This window comes from Salvia hispanica, chromosome 1, assembly GCF_023119035.1.
Source record: "Salvia hispanica cultivar TCC Black 2014 chromosome 1, UniMelb_Shisp_WGS_1.0, whole genome shotgun sequence".
In the NCBI taxonomy this organism is placed as follows: Eukaryota; Viridiplantae; Streptophyta; class Magnoliopsida; order Lamiales; family Lamiaceae; genus Salvia; species Salvia hispanica.
The window spans coordinates 16,740,204-16,757,460 of NC_062965.1; the positions used below are offsets into that span (position 1 = coordinate 16,740,204).

General features: G+C 38.9%; 3 protein-coding genes across 3 annotated transcripts; 2 read left to right on the forward strand and 1 right to left on the reverse strand.

Moving 5' to 3' along the window:
• The first annotated feature begins 3,680 nt into the window (after positions 1 to 3,680).
• On the forward strand, positions 3,681 to 8,223 carry LOC125201258 (CTP synthase-like). The gene is made up of 21 exons (XM_048099296.1): positions 3,681 to 3,913; positions 4,316 to 4,395; positions 4,585 to 4,671; positions 4,770 to 4,820; positions 4,906 to 5,023; positions 5,102 to 5,158; positions 5,247 to 5,311; positions 5,398 to 5,481; positions 5,582 to 5,632; positions 5,728 to 5,790; positions 5,874 to 5,920; positions 6,027 to 6,096; positions 6,183 to 6,245; positions 6,422 to 6,511; positions 6,588 to 6,626; positions 6,705 to 6,932; positions 7,019 to 7,104; positions 7,181 to 7,229; positions 7,306 to 7,386; positions 7,476 to 7,569; positions 7,646 to 8,223. Exons 1-21 carry the CDS (start codon positions 3,796 to 3,798, stop codon positions 7,831 to 7,833), a joined length of 1,809 nt encoding a protein of 602 aa, XP_047955253.1. The 5' UTR covers positions 3,681 to 3,795; the 3' UTR covers positions 7,834 to 8,223.
• Positions 8,224 to 11,096: 2,873 nt separating this feature from the next.
• On the reverse strand, positions 11,097 to 14,159 carry LOC125201371 (oxygen-dependent coproporphyrinogen-III oxidase, chloroplastic). The gene is made up of 8 exons (XM_048099456.1): positions 13,570 to 14,159; positions 13,411 to 13,486; positions 12,739 to 12,833; positions 12,452 to 12,535; positions 11,830 to 11,917; positions 11,568 to 11,692; positions 11,390 to 11,488; positions 11,097 to 11,307 (listed from the first exon to the last, which is right to left on the reverse strand). Exons 1-8 carry the CDS (start codon positions 14,089 to 14,091, stop codon positions 11,239 to 11,241), a joined length of 1,158 nt encoding a protein of 385 aa, XP_047955413.1. The 5' UTR covers positions 14,092 to 14,159; the 3' UTR covers positions 11,097 to 11,238.
• Positions 14,160 to 14,797: 638 nt separating this feature from the next.
• Positions 14,798 to 17,189, forward strand: LOC125201388 (ycf3-interacting protein 1, chloroplastic). Its single transcript, XM_048099474.1, has 6 exons — positions 14,798 to 15,123; positions 15,218 to 15,262; positions 15,339 to 15,452; positions 15,956 to 16,036; positions 16,327 to 16,491; positions 17,025 to 17,189. The coding sequence occupies exons 1-6, from the start codon at positions 14,860 to 14,862 to the stop codon at positions 17,112 to 17,114; spliced, it is 759 nt and encodes a 252-aa protein (XP_047955431.1). The 5' UTR covers positions 14,798 to 14,859; the 3' UTR covers positions 17,115 to 17,189.
• Positions 17,190 to 17,257: the final 68 nt, after the last annotated feature.

Sequence of the window (17,257 nt, forward strand, 5' to 3'; positions counted from 1 at the left end):
GTGTAGTCGTTCACACCATAATTAATACACGTTACACCAACATCGCTATACATTTACCAAAGTTTACGCTAATCGTACCAACTCAGCATTTTGTTAAAAAGAATCTCCTCACGACAATTACAAATTTTCAAAACTTCTTCATTTATCAACATCTAAAAAGTGCGTAAGACACCACAATTCAACCAAACTTTGTGATTCTAAAGGCTAACAAACCTATCTTCAATGAAATGAATAGTTTTAGAAGGTAGGGGTATCGATTCGGGTCGAGCCCGGCCAAGGCAGGTGCAAAGTGACAGAGGATTAGGGGGAGTGGGGTGGGGCCCACCATCAACCGTTGGTATAAACCAAAAACGAGAAACAACCAACCGCTACTTTCGAACATGAGAAATTAATAAAAGATTACGTGAATTAAGTAAGCAATGGGCCATGTATGAATTCGTGTTTGGTGGCTTTTTCTTCTAATGTATGGATCTAGTCACTTTTTATCTTCTCCAACTTTGACCAAATCTCTCTATCTCTCTCTTTTTCTTTTCTATGCTATCCACAACTTAATCTATTTGGGAATATCCATTCTTTTCAAACACCTCACATTCACACTTCATATTTGTATTAGCACATTGGTTTATCCCTACCAAATTCCAACCATATACATCTACATCGACACCTCCAAGGTGTTTCCAAAAACATAGGATTTTTCTTTCATGGCTGTCAAACCAGCTTGCCCCCCTACGATATCTTTGCCGCCCTATTCTCGTACTGAAACATCTTTTATTTTATTTTTCACAATTACTGATTAAATTAAAAAAAGAACGGTCAGATGACATTTTTAATGCAATTAAGGATGTTAATTTGTATTTCCAAAAGCTACTTATGCTTGTCATCAGTTTAGGTGTCCCACTTAAAATGATGGGATGCAAATGAAGCAAGAATCTTAAAAAGACAAAAAGATTAAGATAATACGTCCTAAATTTTGGTTTATCTTTCAAATTTTCCAATACAAAGTAACTGTGTCTCTTTTTTTTTATGTCCTTAAAACCTTGATAGAAGAAGTTCGTATTGAAATTAATTGGTGATAGATAAAGTAGTCCGTGAAATTTGTATAATTGTTATGGTTCTGTCTGTATTTTTATGAAACTTTTGTTTCTTTTGTCAACAAATTTGTCTTTTTTTCATTGAACGTTGAAATTAAATATACAAATGTTAAATTACTCAAATTTGTCATTTATCTAATGGTAAAATAGAGACCAAACTCCTGGTACTATGTTGGACTGTTGGTCAAGTTGTAGTCCACGTAAGTAGTAACTACAAACTTAAAAAATAAAATTAGGATTATGGGTACTTTAACAATATTATCCCACCAATTTTTCTTTTTATAATCTTTGGTAGGTTATGGGTGGAAATAAGTGGTCCCATTTTTACTATAGTACGTAGTAAAAAAATTTAGGAAACAAAATTTGTATGATCATTTTTTTTCTCTCGTGGTAAATAATCAAGATGTCATGTTCTCTGTAGCGGCTAACTCTACATTATCTCTATTCATTGGACAATGACCTATAAACTTTGCGGTCTATTTTATTCCAGCACCAACCACCAATCTTCAATGCCAATACTTTTCTAACTAATTCGAAATTTATTTCCCATGAAAAAACCTATTATCTTTACACAAAACAAAATAAATTTAAGCAAGCAAATGGAGAACTTTGAGAAAGAGAAAACACCAATAAATTTTTTTACTATAATAATCAGCAGAAAGAAACAATTATAATATGCCGTATAAAGTACAAAAGTTGCAATGAAAATAAAGACTTACACGACAAGAGAAATCAACTTTGTCGTTAAAATGGTGTTGGCCAATCCAAGAATGAATAGTTAGTAGTAGTAACTATAAGTGTTAGGGTGAAGATATCACGAGGATAGATGTACAACTAACATAAATTGTTGGATCGATTAATAGAATTTTACGATAGCACTAAGGATAGATGGTGGGGTCGGACGACCCTACCCAACCTTTGTAAGGTTACCAGGCGAGATTATTTTTTTATGACATTTTTAAAGTTTGACGTAAGTACTTTTTCATATTCTTAATCAAGTTAGACCATTGATTCGTTGTTTATATATTCTGATTGATAGAATGACATATGCCAAAATTTCTAAAATTTATATCCTTTTGTTATCCTTTTGTTGACTTTAACATATACTACTACTATATAGCTTAATTTAGTGTCAATTACAATAGTGTGATCGACTAATTGTGTTGTGCAAATTTTAATTATATACGTTTTACATTTTTAAGTAGTAATTTTATTCTTGCATTAAATATTGACTCAATTTTGCAAAAGAAATCAAATTCAAATAAAGTAGAAAAACGAAAAAGAGAATGAAAGAGGCGGAAGTTCTAGAAAATGAAAGAGAGGAGTGTTTTATAAACAAGGAAAAAGGCAATATTTGGAAATTGAAATCAAACCCTAAATATACAAACCATTCACTATTTACTATTTGTGTATTTATAGGCTACGCTTAATCATTCTACAATTTGTCATTGTTATTCACTTGTTCTTAATAAATGAGGAGATCTTCGACTAAGTGAAGAGATCTTGGACTAAGTTTATATCATGCTTTGATTACATCTATATTAGTACAATGATACCATACAAACTTAAAAGATAATCGTAATTGTCTACAAAATCAACCAATTTAAATTAGGAGTATTTAGTTACCATACTTGTGGGAATGACTACTACAACGTAATGTAATTATTTTTGTTAAAAATGAGATGTAAAGAGATGTGATTTTGTTTCAAGCAATAATCTAGAAAATATCAACCAACTTAATAAAAATCAATCCTAACTTTATATAATAACAATAATAAAATTCATAACTTTTACATAATAACTCAAATATGTACTCATTCAATAACTCTAAATGCCATCAACCGCACAATCACTAAAGATATATAATATCAAAATTTTAATTATCTAGATTTTGAATTATGTAAATCAAATCAAAAGTTTAAATAAGCTATTTGAGATCAGATTTTATTGAATTGAGGTGTTCTCTACTTAGTAGAATATCAAATTTTAATCATATATTACTCAATTTTAAATTATGTAAATCAAATCAAAAGTTTTTTAATAGATCAATTTAGATCAGACTTTTTATTGAATTGAGCCATTATTAAATTGACCGGATGACGATTCACCTGATTTGCAAGCCCTAGTGTAATCCAGTGTAAAGTGGGGTGAAACACTTCCCCCCTTTTCATGGCAACGAACTGAAATAACGAACAAAACTAGCTATAACTACGTGAGGCGGTGAGTTGATGAGTCAAAATTGAATCTTTATTGGTGAAATCGATAGGCAGAGCATCTGCAGACTGACGCGCTCTACTCTTTTTTTTTATATATATAAAAAAGTCATTCATATTTAAACACCATTAATTAAATTTACACAACACGCAAAATCTATCGTGATTAGGACATATCGTGGCGCCGAGGTTTTGGGTTTTTGCTAATGATGACGAAGATTCACAAGAATGCTTTGCGTTGCGTTGCTGCGCTTGGTTGGTTGGTTTGGTGGGTAGTGGTCTCACCCTAGAGAGAGAAAGGGGAAAAACGAAAACTTAAAAAGTGTAACCTGATTTCATTTAATTTAATTTTTCTTTACATTGGGCCTTCTTTATATAGCCGCCATTGCCTCCTTCGCCAAACCCTCCAATACTCTCTCTCTTTCGTTTCATCACTGTGTGTAGATAACCCTTTTCCTCCCTCTCCCTCTCTCGACTCATTTTGAAGAGAAATGAAGTATGTGTTGGTCACCGGAGGAGTCGTCAGCGGCCTCGGCAAAGGCGTCACCGCTAGCAGCATCGGCCTCATCCTCAAAGCCTGCGGCCTTCGCGTCACTTCCATCAAAATCGGTTCTTTCTTCCCCCTTTCCTCATTTTCATCGATGCAATGCGTACATATGTGTTTCAGTGGTGATAGCAGAGGCAGAGCCATTGTTGGCCACAGTTTTTCTATGTTTCTTGCTTTTCAATGATTTGGTGTGTGAAGATTTATTAACTCTGCCTTGGTTATATCGTCTTTCCTTCCATAAAAATCGGTTCTTGCATCCTCCCTTTTCCTCATTTTGTCGATGCAATGCATACATATGTCTTTTAGTGCGAATAGCAGAGCCATTGTTGGAAGCCTTTTTGCTCCCTTTTTCTCAGTTTCTTGCTTCTCAATGATTTGGTGTGTTGAGATTTACTTAACTATGCGTTGGTTATATCGTCTATGTTTGTTTCCTCATTGTTTTCTCCTTTCCCCTCTTTGCTCAGATCCTTATCTCAACAGCGATGCTGGGACCATGTCTCCTATTGAGCACGGTGAAGTGTATGTGTTAGACGACGGTGGAGAGGTTAGAAATCACTATTTGTTTCATTTTGTTAAACTTTCATTTTATTTGTTCAGTTGTTATTTCTTATGCTTTTTTGTTTGGCTGTGGAAAGTCAATTGCTTTTTTGGTGAACATTGTCTTTTGAATTTTGCTTTGGTTGGAAGGAGAGAGGTGGTTTCTGTTGAAAATGACTTGAGCTTTTTTGTGAAGGTGGACTTGGACCTTGGAAATTATGAGCGGTTTCTGGATTTAAAACTGACTAAAGATAATAATATAACGACCGGAAAAATTTACCAGGTAAGTTTTTAGACTGATTTCTCGGTTTTCGACTTTTCATATGCTTTACAAGCTTGTCACTGAATAATTGACTTGATGTTTTGCTCTGGATTTTGTAGGCTGTTATTGATAAGGAGAGAAGGGGGGACTATCTTGGGAAAACGGTTCAGGTGCGTTGTTTGGGTTCGTGCAGCTTTCTTCGTTGTGGCAACTTTTGGAGTGTCAATTTTCACATTCAAGATCACTTTTTTTCAGGTCGTGCCACACATAACCGACGAAATTCAAGAGTGGATTGAGCGAGCATCCACTATTCCAGTGGATGGCAAAGACGGCCCGGCTGATGTTTGTGTTATCGAATTGGGTGGAACCATTGGTAACTTCTCATTTAAATTGGTTTGGTAGCTGGTTTTGTCAAGGAGTTTGTTTTCTCTTGACAAAGTTCTTGCTGCAGGGGATATTGAATCAATGCCGTTCATCGAGGCTCTAGGGCAGTTTTCGCATCGTGTGGGTAAGAAATGAGATTTATGTTTTAAGTTTCTTACTCATGAAAGGATATATGTAGCACAAAATCATCAATGTTATTGCTACCTTTTCAGGTCATGGAAATTTTTGCTTGATACATGTCAGCTTGGTACCTGTTCTAAGTGTAGTTGGCGAGCAGGTATCATTTGTTTGCTAGGGATTTCCTTTAGTGTCTTTTTCATAATTAAATTTCTTTGTATAAATGTGGATTGTCACATTGAGCAGAAAACAAAGCCAACTCAACACAGCGTCAGAGGATTACGAAGCTTGGGTCTTTCTCCAGATATTCTCGCATGTCGCAGCACAACAGTATTCTCTCCTTCCCTCTCCCTATCCCTTCCTTCTCTGGGAAACACCAATTTCTATCTCCCTTCTGTATCTTCCATTAAAAATTTGCCTTGTTTTGTAGGAACTTGATGAAACCATCAAAGAGAAGCTCTCTCGTTTTTGCCATGTCCAGGTACCGTAACCATTGCAATATTCATGTTCGTGCAGCTTACATGCTAGATCAAATCTAAATATAAGCTAAATATCAATGTGTTTCTTCCATTCCAGAGAGAGAACATCATCACCCTCTATGATGTTTCCAACATCTGGCGCGTACCTTTGCTTTTGAGAGTATGTATCATTGCACCTTCACATGACGCCTGCTTCGAATTATACAGTCTATTAACGCAGGTTCTATTATTTTTCGATTTCAGGATCAGAAGGCTCATGAGGCAATTCTGAAAGTCTTGAACCTCAACTGGTTCGTCTAGCTACCATTGTGTTCTTCATTTATGATTCTTTGCTGCTAGGAAATTTTCCGAGTTTTTTCCTGTTTTCGTTCTTGATTCTTTGGATACTTTGTCCAGTGAGAATAGGGTACCAGCTCTTGTGGATTGGACAGCCAGGGCAGATCTCTCTGATAGGTTGACCGATACTGTACGTTCTCATCATTATTCAAATTTCGATTTTAAGTGATCGAGCGGCCTTCGGGGTTTTGAATACCACACTTTTTTTTTTCACAGGTCAGAATTGCTATGGTTGGAAAGTACACCGTGCTTTCAGATGCTTATCTTTCTGTGCTGAAGGTATGGTCATTCCCTCGTCTAGTCTCTCATATATACGCCATGTGAAATGAGCTTTGAAGATTGCAGAAGCATCGTCATAGCTACGTGCATCATACATAGACGATGTTAACTTAACACGATGTTATCTGTTAGTGAGATTGGAATTCGCTAATGCTTACACTGCCAACTGTTTGCAGGCTCTTTTGCACGCTTCCGTTGCATTCCATAGGAAACTATGCGTAGATTGGGTCCCAGCTTGCGATCTTGAAGATGCAACTCTACAAGAGGTTAACTTCGTTTCGCTACTGCTATTTTCCAGTCTCTTGATCTTTTATCTCACAGCTTGGCCGTGTCAATTTGCAGAACCCGGATTCGTACAAAAAAGCATGGAAATTGTTAAAGGTCTGCCTCGTTTATACTTAATAAACCGAGCAACTTGTACTTCTTCGTCAGCTCATCAACAAATTTATTGCTTTATAGGGGGCAGACGCCATTCTAGTTCCCGGAGGCTTTGGAGACAGAGGAGTTGAGGGAAAAATCCTGGCTGCCAAGTATGCCCGCGAAAACCTAGTCCCGTATCTCGGGATATGCCTAGGAATGCAAACTGCTGTCATTGAGTTTGCACGATCCGTCCTTGGCCTGAAGAATGCAAACAGCACTGAATTCGACCCGAACACTAAGAATCCTTGTGTTATTTTCATGCCAGAGGTTAGTTATGATACAATTATTGGAGACCTCTTAATTTATTTGATTTTCATCGTTTTATCTAATCTCATGATGGTGTCGTATAACAGGGCTCAAAGACGCACATGGGAGGCACTATGCGTCTCGGATCAAGGAGGACATACTTCCAGGGCACCTCCAGTAAATCCACGAAACTGTAAGTTTTTGCATCTTCGCTCCCTGTCCTTCTCTCTCTACAAGCCCTGCGTATTTAACTGGTTGCTAACTTTCAGATACGGGAACGTGAGTTTTGTTGATGAGAGACATCGCCACAGATACGAGGTGCGTGAAAATCATCATTAAATCGATCACATTCCTTAAAGGTTTATTACTGACATTTTAACTTGACCTCGTCTAGGTAAATCCCGATATGGTGCCGCAACTGGAAGATGCCGGCCTCTCGTTTACTGGAAAAGACGAAAGTGGTTGTCGGATGGAGGTAGTTTTTCATCTAAGCATTCGTTGCCAACTAGTACTTAATGCTGTTTTCGATATTAGAGTTTGATTATTATTAACTTTCTACTGCAGATTGTTGAGCTACATAGCCATCCGTACTTCATCGCCGTTCAATTTCACCCCGAGTTCACGTCGAGACCGGGAAAGCCCTCCCCCTTGTTTTCAGGTACCTTTTCGTTGCATTCGCCATATATCTCCTACGAAAAATATGTTACACTGACTGGAACTTCGTTTGGCAACAGGGCTTGTGGCAGCAGCTTGCGGTCAGCTGGATGCTCTTTTGAAGAAGGGTTCATCGAGAACATGCAGGCTGACCAGCAACGGTTCGTCACCAATAAAGCCACAACATTTCTACGAAAATGCAACAACGCTAACAAACGGGGCTTTAGTAGATGGAATTTACTGCAACGGGAATGGTTTGCACGCATAGGAAACTTCGGGACACCACAGTTAGAGTTGCGATTATCGTATTGTTCCAGCGTTTCTATGTGTAAAGAGATAGTATTCGTCGTAGGATTCACAGTTTTTTTTCCATGGTGTGCACAGTCAGATTCCGGTCTTTTAAACGGAATGCCGTGGAGTACTACAACGGATTGTTGCTCTTGTCTTTCTGCAGTTTTTTTTATTTGCCTTATGATTAATATCAGATGAATTTTGTGGTTATTTTGAGATAATATAGTGTAATTTGTGGCTTCTTTTCACTAGTTTTTGTGGATTTGTGCATATAACAGATTCACAGCTTGTCCTAGTTAAGATTGGTCCAAATGGGGCATGTAATTTGCTGACATTGCCTAATATTATCAGATGATTGTTTGGATGATTGCTCATCTTTATATTTAGTTTATTTTCATGTTTTTTAGTTTGTTAGGATAATTGCCAAAGATTAATGTTTTTCTTGTTTGAGTTTGAATAGGTTTAGGGCATCCTATCTCTTATCCGTCTCATCTCTTCATTATTTATGGGTCTCACTGTACTTTTCAGCTCATCTCTTGACTAAGAGACAGCACCTGCATCCCTCCATCTCTTAATCATCTCTTAACTATTCATTCAATTTTATTTTTTATTTTTAATTCCAACAAATTCAATTAATAAAAAACACACTTCATTATAAATAAAATAAAATTACAATTTAAATACCTTAAAAAATAAAAAAGACATAATTAAAAAACTAGAAATTACAAATTGCACATTTAAACTCAAAATAAAAAAATGGAGGCAAAGAAGCAGAAGAAGGAGTTCTCTAGGGACGATCATCTAACGGTTCCCAAATGTGCTCCATTAGATCCTCCTGGAGTTGGGCGTGGGCGGTAGAATCACGTGTCCTTGCCCGAATAGACAACCGCTCTTGCAAAGATGGATGCACTCCCGTTCGAGGCGGACTACTTGCGGTTGAGCTTCCCGGGGTTTCAGGGTCGAACCAATTTCCCGCCTCAGGTCCTTCGTCGACGACAATCATGATGTGCAAGATTATGCACGTATACATGATGTCGACCATATTCTCCATAAACCACCTGTCGAGCCGGGGCTTTGATAATGTTCCATCGAGCTTGGAGAACCCCGAACGCTCTCACCACATCCTTGCGAGCAGACTCTTGCTTCTGCACAAAAAGAGACTGCTTTTCGTCCGTAGGCCTGTTGAACGTCTTCACGAAGGTTGGCCACTTCGGATAGATGCCGTCGGCAAGATAGTACCCCATTTTATACTGGCGATTGTTAGCGACGAAGTTGATGGCCGGCGCTTTACCATTCAGAACTTCAGCGAAGAGGTCGGAGTTGTTGAGCACGTTGATGTCGTTGTTCGAGCCGAGGACCTCGAAATACGCATGCCAAATCCATAGCCGGTAGTCGGCGACGGCCTCGAGTATAACGGTGGGGTGGGTGCCTTTGTGGCCGCTCGTGTATGACCCCCTCAACGCCACAAGGCAATTCTTCCATTGCCAATGCATGCAATCGACACTCCCGAGCATCCCGGGGAATCCGTGCACTTGTTCGTGAAGACGGAGCAGAAACTGACAATCTGCGGTGGTTGGCTTCTTCAGAAATTCGGCGGTGAAGGCTGCCCGGATGCCTTTGCAGAAGTTTAACAAACAAAGTCGCCCAGTGGATTCTCCGACGTGCGTATTCGTCGAACGCATCCGCCGTTTGTCCAGTAGCAAGCTGACGGATCGCCGCAGATACATTTCTGGAGCGTCGTGTGGCTAGGACGGCCAACAACGTCGAACCCTTCTCTGAAGAACTCTTCCCGTGCCGCCAATGTATTCGCGATATGCAAAAATAGCGGGCGTGACATACGGAAACGGCGACGGAAGTAGATATCTCCCCACACCGGGTTCGGACTGAAGTAATCATGTTCCAACCTTGCGGCGGCTTCCTCCCGGTTACGGGGAGGTATGTCCGGCGTCGCCTAGGAGGCGCGGCGGCTTCCTCCTCCCTACGTCGATCTTCTTCTAGCGATTCTTCCATTATTCGACGCATTTGCTCAAATGGATCCATAATTGATTAAATTTGGGAGAAGAAAAAAATAAAGGAAAGATTTTATAGAAGTGATTGGAGAGGAAAGAAAGAGAGATGAGAGAATAGATGTGTGTTTGTGTGTAAAATGGAGAATGGAGAAGAGTATATATAGAATATAAAAAGAAAAAAAAAATTAAAAATATGATCGTTCAACAGTCATATTACCGTTTTTTATTTTAATTTTTTTTTTGAAAAATCTGATTTTTTAAAAAAAAAATTAAATTATGACGTCATAAATCCGACGCCCACTCGCAGGTCGGCGAGTGGGCCTCACGCCAGCAGCCCGCGCGCGCCACGTGGCGCCGGGCGCGTGTCTCGCCAGCTCGAGGCTTGCCTCGCCGGGACGGGTCGGGCGTCGAGACATCTCGTCTCGTCGAGACGAGACGGGAGCCGCAACGCTGTCTCGATGCCGTCTCGTCTCGTCGAGACGAGACCGAGGCCGCAACGAGGCAGCGTTGCGGATGCTCTTAGGATTCTTGTACAGTCCTTATAAATACTGCCTTTTTAGTTGTGGATTATTAGTTCTCAGTTCTTTAACTTTTTAGTTGTGGATTATTAGTTCTCAGTTCTTTATAGTACCTTTGTCAGTTGTCACATTCAAAGTGGAGTATTTTTTTTCCGAAATGAAATTTAATACCGTAATGTTATTTTGTGTGATAAATATAGAGAGAATGAAGTACAAAGAGTGATTTGCTCATTTTAGAGAAGTGTCACTTTGTCGTCTCAAAAAAGAAAAACGTATAACTTTGAATGGGACATAGGAATATTCTTTATTCAATGTCTGTATATATCAATTGGTCCAGTGAACATATATTCTACCTTTCTCGTGATCACATGCGAGAGCAAAAGATGGCTCGCCCCGGAACCCCAACCAAGAGACCCTCCACCTCCTGTTACAGCGAGTCAGCGACGTTGCCACCGTCCCTATTTCCTGTTTCTGTGCCCGCACCTGCTTACCTTGTCAATTCCGCAATTTAGCATGATCCCTATGCAAGGATGACACGCATAAATCGAGATATGATCGGATCAGATTTTGTGAGGATGAATTCTGTTCTGTTCTTTATATCTTTATTCAATCTTAATTTTAGTTCATTTCTCCTCTGCTTTTGCATGCATTTTCTTCTTCATTCCAGCAACATAATCTTATTACACATCCTTTGTGAAGAAGCTAAAAACCCAGAAAAAAAAGATTCCTCTTTTATTACCAAAAAGAGTTAAGCAGCTACTCAGAAAATGGACCTAAAGGAAAGCCTACTACAATAGCAAAAAACAAGAAGACAAACAAACAAACAAGCACAAACATCTCTCTCTACAATAAAACTTAGATCCACTCCTTCGGGTTGATACACGCGTCCAGAAGCTTCCATTCCTCGCTACCTTCTTCCGGTTGCTGAAACCACAATTTTCCACTCATTTAATCATCACTCATTCATTCTCACACAACAAATAACAAAGAGTAACAAGAAGCTTACATGGTCATACTCCCATCGTGCAGTCAACGGAAGTGACACGAGTATGCTCTCAATCCTCCCACCAGTCTTGAGGCCGAATGTAGTTCCTCGATCATAGACCTTCACACGTAAAGAGCTACCAGTTAGAGCAGAATCTGACTTGTTATCTTCTTCAATCAACCTTCGCCTATTAACTTACCAAGTTAAACTCTACATAGCGCCCTCGACGTAGCTGCTGCCACGCCTTGTTTTTGTCCGTAAATGGAGTGTCCTTCCTCTTTTCTATGATGGGTAGATATGCAGGAATCACAGAATTTGCACACTCTACAATAGTTCAAAAACAAACAAGTCTTAAAATCACTTCCTTGGTTGATAAACAAGATATGAGAACCGTTAGCACTTGGCTATTACTCCATGATAGAAATAAAAGTTCAATAAGGACCGTCTTTGTATGAAATTACCGGTAGCGAAAGAGAGAAGCATGTCTTGATCATATGCATTCAGATCATCAAAAAATATACCCCCAAGACCACGTCTCTCACCACGATGCTGCACAAAACATCAAAACAGACAGACTTAGCAAACATCGAAATAGATAAACACTATTTGAGTTCGGATTTTGTGCTATTTAGGATTATAATTGCTTCCTTCAAAGTTCTTTTATACTCCTATATATAGACATATTTAAGAGTAGACGATGGTCGATTTCCATTGATTAGTAATAAAAATTCATTTGCAGAATTTTCTATTTCATTGTGAACTTTGTATAAACTTAACCTATTTATTTTACAATATGAAAGAATGATTAAAATACTAAGTAAATTTTGTATCTCAACCATGGATTACTTTTCATAAGTAATATGCTTAAAATGGTTCTTAAGATTAATTATTGAAATGCAACAAGAATAAAAACCTAAGAGCTTTAAGGCCAAGTGAATATTATTATCATTGTATGAAGTTTGGCTCACAGATCATCAACCAAATTGAGAAGGGAAAATCGATCATTGATGTAATGGGAGCTTCGATTTATCCATTATATATCCAACCAACGTAAAACTAAATAGCAGTTCAAAGAAGCCATACCTTAATGTAGAAATAATCATCACACCATTTCTTGAATCGAGGATAGAAATCGGTATTGAACTTGTCACATGCATTCTTCTGGACCTATAATATGTACATAAGATTGACTGGTTAGCATTTTTTTATCAGTTCTTCTATTATTAATATTAGCTGTCCATGACCCTAATGGTATATGCTTTAAGTTCTCATGGATTTTGTACAACAAATTATGCAATATAAATGCCACTAATTTCAATCGATGCAACAAACACAAGATAGTCCAATTATGAAGATATTGATGTTCATACCTGATGAAAATGCTTAACATCCTCCTCAAAAATGTATGCAGGAGTCAAATCAGTCCCTCCACCAAACCACCATTGCCTCGGTGCTCCCGGTGCATCTGTTCATCTCATCATTGAGCACCAGCTCGTTAGAATACTCAGGAGTTTACGGTAAAGATCAATTTTTTAATCCACAATCTCTTGTAATCAAGGTAAAGCCCTGGGAATGAGCCACATTAACACAACAACCAGGTTGTTAATCCTCTCACTCCAGCTAGGTACTATACCGACTGCAAGGCTAAACTTCTATACAACTGTTAGTATCCATTCGATGCAATTTTCTGTTCAACACCAAACCATCGTTTCATCTTTGAGAATAAAATACGCAGACGTCAATTGCACATTGAGTATCCAAATTACACGTCAATTACCCAATCAACGTATAATTTCAGCCACCGCATGGATATTCTGCTCGCCATAAATTTCTTACGGGACATTTTATTCTAAAAAACGAAACAATGGTAGTACTAAACGGTCATCATTATACCCTATAAACAAAACGTCTTAAATAATAGGACAAAATCGACCATTTACCCTATAAACGAAAACGTCTTTAACAATTGGACAAAATTGACCCTTTACCCTATAAACGAAAACGCGATCAAAGACAATTGAAAAGATGAATCTTAGAGGTACCTTTAGGAGCATCAGTCTCAAAATAGCGGTAATTAAAGTGCAAAGTCGGAGCAAAAGGATTCTTGGGATGAAGAACCTATTGAAGAAGAAGAGAAAATACAATTAAACACAGTTGCAAAATCAAATCACAAATCTAAGCGTAAAATTAGGTAAAATTACAGAGCTGATTCCAGCAGCGAAGAACGGAACAGGACCAGGCTTAACATCCCCATTCTGCGAAGGATTCGCCGCTCTGTACGCCTCCGGCGGCATAACCCCGTAAACGACGGACACATTCACCCCGGCCTTCTCCCACACGGCGCCGTCCTGCAAAACCCTGCTGATCCCGCCGCCGCCGCCGGGCCTGGACCAGACGTCCTCCTTGAACTTGGCGCCGCCGTCCGCGGCCTCAATCGCGGCGCAGACGCTGTCCTGCGCCTCCCTGATCATCTTCTCGAACCTGCCGCGGACGGAATCGGGGGAATTGGAGGTGCCTGTTTCGATTCCGCGGAGGAAAGTGGCGGGGCGCTCGGCCGCGGGGATCTCCTTCTCGATCATTGCGTGGAGGCGGAATTGGGGCTTGCGGGAGGTGGAGAGGAGGGGGAATGTGGGGGTGCGGAATGAAGGGAGGAGGGCGGGGGAGGAGAAGGGGAGGAGGGCGGCGGAGGAGGAAGGCGGCGCGGTGAGGGAGGGAGACAGCATTGCTGGGTGAGGTGGAAGGTGGGAAGATGGAGATGATGATAAGATGGGATTTTCCGGTTTATGTTTGCTTTTGTTTGGACTGTTGACCAAAATCACACTCGGTTATTGACTTCGAGGTTCAGGTTTATGCTAATGCTTTTCAACTTTTGTTTTCTTGATGGTATTAGTATAATGTAATCCATTCTTTATGTTTATTTGTCACATTTTATCATTTTCAGTTTTTAAAATGTCAATAAATATGGAGGAAAAAATTAGTTTAATATAAATTTTAAATTTTTAATATACTTACTTTCTCTATCCATTTTAAGAGTCCCGATTGAGTTCGACACAAGTTTTAATAAATGTAAAGAAAAGTTGGTGAAAAAAAATAGTGGAACGTGCGTTCTATTTTTTTATATATTAGTTTTATAATACAATGTGAGTGGAAAAATGTTAGTGGAATGTGAGGCTTAATACCATTGATGGAATATTCTAAAGTGAGACACCCAAAAAATGATAATTATATCTATTTTGCCGTTATAATATATTCGTCACATTTCATTAAACATTAGTAATTATAGCTATTTTGTTATGATGTTTTTACGCTAAAATTATGAATAGCCATTCCATAATTAATAATTATTATTATTATTATTATTATTATTATTATTATTATTATGTATTAAGGAATAAATATAAAATTATTTACTATGGGGATGGCGGGATGGGCCGTGGGCGCTCAACTAACTAAGGCCACTAGTTTACGATTGAGTGAATACCGCTGCAACCATGAATATAACCTCCGCCGCGTTACAGGCGGCGCCGCCCTCATTGTTCTACCACCGCCACCGCCCCTTCCCGCTCTCCACTACGAAAATAACAATTGGCCGTAGAATCTCAGGTGCAACTCTCTCGGTAAAAACCAGCAGCCAGGACTCCGCCTCCGCCTCCACCTCCACCTCCACCTCCACCTCCACTTCCGCCGCCGAACAACAACCGGAAAATGATGACGTAGATCCCCAGGATCTTCAATATGTTTCTCAAATCAAGACAGTTACTACTTCTCCTTCGCCTTCTCTTGACATTCCCCAATTTCATCTTCATATTATCGTGCGATTTTACTAATCGATCAGCTCCTTCAAATTAGGTTTTGGAGCTTCTCAAGAAAAACAGAGACATGCTCTTCAATGAGGTCTGCAATTGCGCCAATTCTTCTCACTTTTGTGCTCGGCGCTAGCTGCAGCTGACGATTTGCTTGATTTCTGCAGGTGAAATTGACTGTGCTGATTGAAGATCCTAGAGACGTTGAGCGCAGGCGTCTTCTCGGCATTGATGATGAGAACGCGCCTACGCGTGACGAACTTGCTGATGCTTTAGTACAAGTAACGCTCTCTCCATCTCATGTTTAGTGTTGCAGTAGCCAAATTCTCATCTGGAAAAGCTCATCCTGATTATTTCAAGCTCGATCACACTCGATCTGATTAGCATATTACTAGTGCTTTGATCATTCTCGATCTTATTAGCATTTTCGAGTTCTGTTACTCGGTAAAAGGATATGATTTGCTTCGAATATGGTAGTGTTTGAAATGCAGCATCATATAACCAACACAACATTCGTTATTGCTGCTTTGTGAATTGAGATATCATTTAATGCCTAGTGTGATTGCATCGAATATATGCATTTCCATGGCTAGGTATAGAAGATTTCAGTTTTGAAATTATTGGGTGGAAGAGAATACTGGTTTATAGAATATGGCATATTTTGGCAGGCTACTAAGTTCATCTTTTATATAACTGAAAATTGACTCCTTTGCAACTTGCTAGCCTGTCCAACTGTGTTTCGTATTCGTATTTTATGTTTGACGTGGATGGAATTTTTCTTCAGGTGAATGAAGGAAAAATCCCTGAAAATCGTCTTGCATTGCAAATGTTAGCTGAGGAAATGCTTCAGTGGCCAAATTTAGAGGTATCTTGCACTATTTCATTTTCAAACAACAACTCCTCTTTAGATACTGTGGCTAATTTAGTGGTAACCTGCATATTTTACCATTTTTTGGGCTAAAGATGTGGTTAGGCTGAGACAACAGCTATCTAAGCCATCCTACTCCTGAATTTTACTCCAGATTTAGCCCTTGATTATGAGTAAATATATGGTTGATCAATGATGACTACATGGAACTGAAAAAGGATGTGGGTGAGCTAATTTTGACAGCGGATGTGATTTACAAGTGTGCAACTTCTCTGATATTTTGATAGGTCGAAGTGCAAAAGAAGAAACCACCTGGCAAATCCTTGTATGCAAAATTTACAGACACGGGTATCAATCCAGTAGAGGCTGCGAAGAGGCTGAACGTGGATTGGGATTCAGCTGCTGAGATTGAGGATGCCGAGATTGATGATGTGGAAGTGCCCCCTGCAGTGGTTGGTTTCTTGTTCTTCTAGAGATATACCGAAACTTCAGCTTTTTATCGTCAAGCTTAATTACTATATATTCATGCATTACATGCTTTGCATTTCCAACATGTATCTAACTGAATTTCTCTAAAATCTGCATATAATATAAAAGTAATGAAAAGATAGTAATGAAAATATAACTATTAGCCAACAGAATTTCTCTAAAATTGCTGCAGAGTAATATTTTAACCAGCACAGTGCCGATTCAGTTTGGTTCAAATATCAATTTACATCCTCGACACAGAACATTTGTCATATTCTGGCTTCCACCCTTAACAAGTTACTCTTAGTGATGAAGAAATTGGACAATGTTGAAGTTTTAATTTCAAATTTTACTAGTTTTAGGTCTGCACAGTTTCTGTCCCTGAGAATGTCATTAGCAATATAAATGTATAGTGCGAAATCACTCAAAATTTTCAACTGCGGCTCCATGTTAAAAAGGGAAACTTGTGTTGTTTTACCCTGGTCTGAATAAACTGATCATCAACTTATTACTGCAGGGATACGGAGCTCTTTACTTGATCACAGCATTTCCAGTCATTATCGGTATTTCAGTTGTGCTGATTTTGTTTTATAACTCTCTCCAGTAAATACTAGTAATGTTACCTGATCTGTGCACTATAGTTGTTTACACTATCAAAGTAATGAGATATAGATTTTCACTATTTGATGCTTTCTATGAAGTCCATATACTATGACATTATTTGGTTATGGTTTCTGTGGTGAAGGATGG

What these genes read in the sequence shown, in the direction of transcription:
- LOC125201258 (XM_048099296.1), top strand. Translation starts at nt 3,796, where the DNA reads ATGAAGTATGTGTTGGTCACCGGAGGAGTCGTCAGCGGCCTCGGCAAA. An exon ending in CTTATCTTTCTGTGCTGAAG is followed by an intron (nt 6,246 to 6,421) that starts GTATGGTCATTC and finishes AACTGTTTGCAG; the next exon opens with GCTCTTTTGCACGCTTCCGT. An exon ending in AAGCATGGAAATTGTTAAAG is followed by an intron (nt 6,627 to 6,704) that starts GTCTGCCTCGTT and finishes ATTGCTTTATAG; the next exon opens with GGGGCAGACGCCATTCTAGT.
- LOC125201371 (XM_048099456.1), bottom strand. Translation starts at nt 14,091, where the DNA reads ATGCTGTCTCCCTCCCTCACCGCGCCGCCTTCCTCCTCCGCCGCCCTC. An exon ending in TCGCTGCTGGAATCAGCTCT is followed by an intron (nt 13,487 to 13,569) that starts GTAATTTTACCT and finishes CTTCTTCAATAG; the next exon opens with GTTCTTCATCCCAAGAATCC. An exon ending in GCTTCTCTCTTTCGCTACCG is followed by an intron (nt 11,693 to 11,829) that starts GTAATTTCATAC and finishes GAACTATTGTAG; the next exon opens with AGTGTGCAAATTCTGTGATT.
- LOC125201388 (XM_048099474.1), top strand. Translation starts at nt 14,860, where the DNA reads ATGAATATAACCTCCGCCGCGTTACAGGCGGCGCCGCCCTCATTGTTC. An exon ending in TTGCTGATGCTTTAGTACAA is followed by an intron (nt 15,453 to 15,955) that starts GTAACGCTCTCT and finishes ATTTTTCTTCAG; the next exon opens with GTGAATGAAGGAAAAATCCC. An exon ending in TTCAGTGGCCAAATTTAGAG is followed by an intron (nt 16,037 to 16,326) that starts GTATCTTGCACT and finishes ATATTTTGATAG; the next exon opens with GTCGAAGTGCAAAAGAAGAA.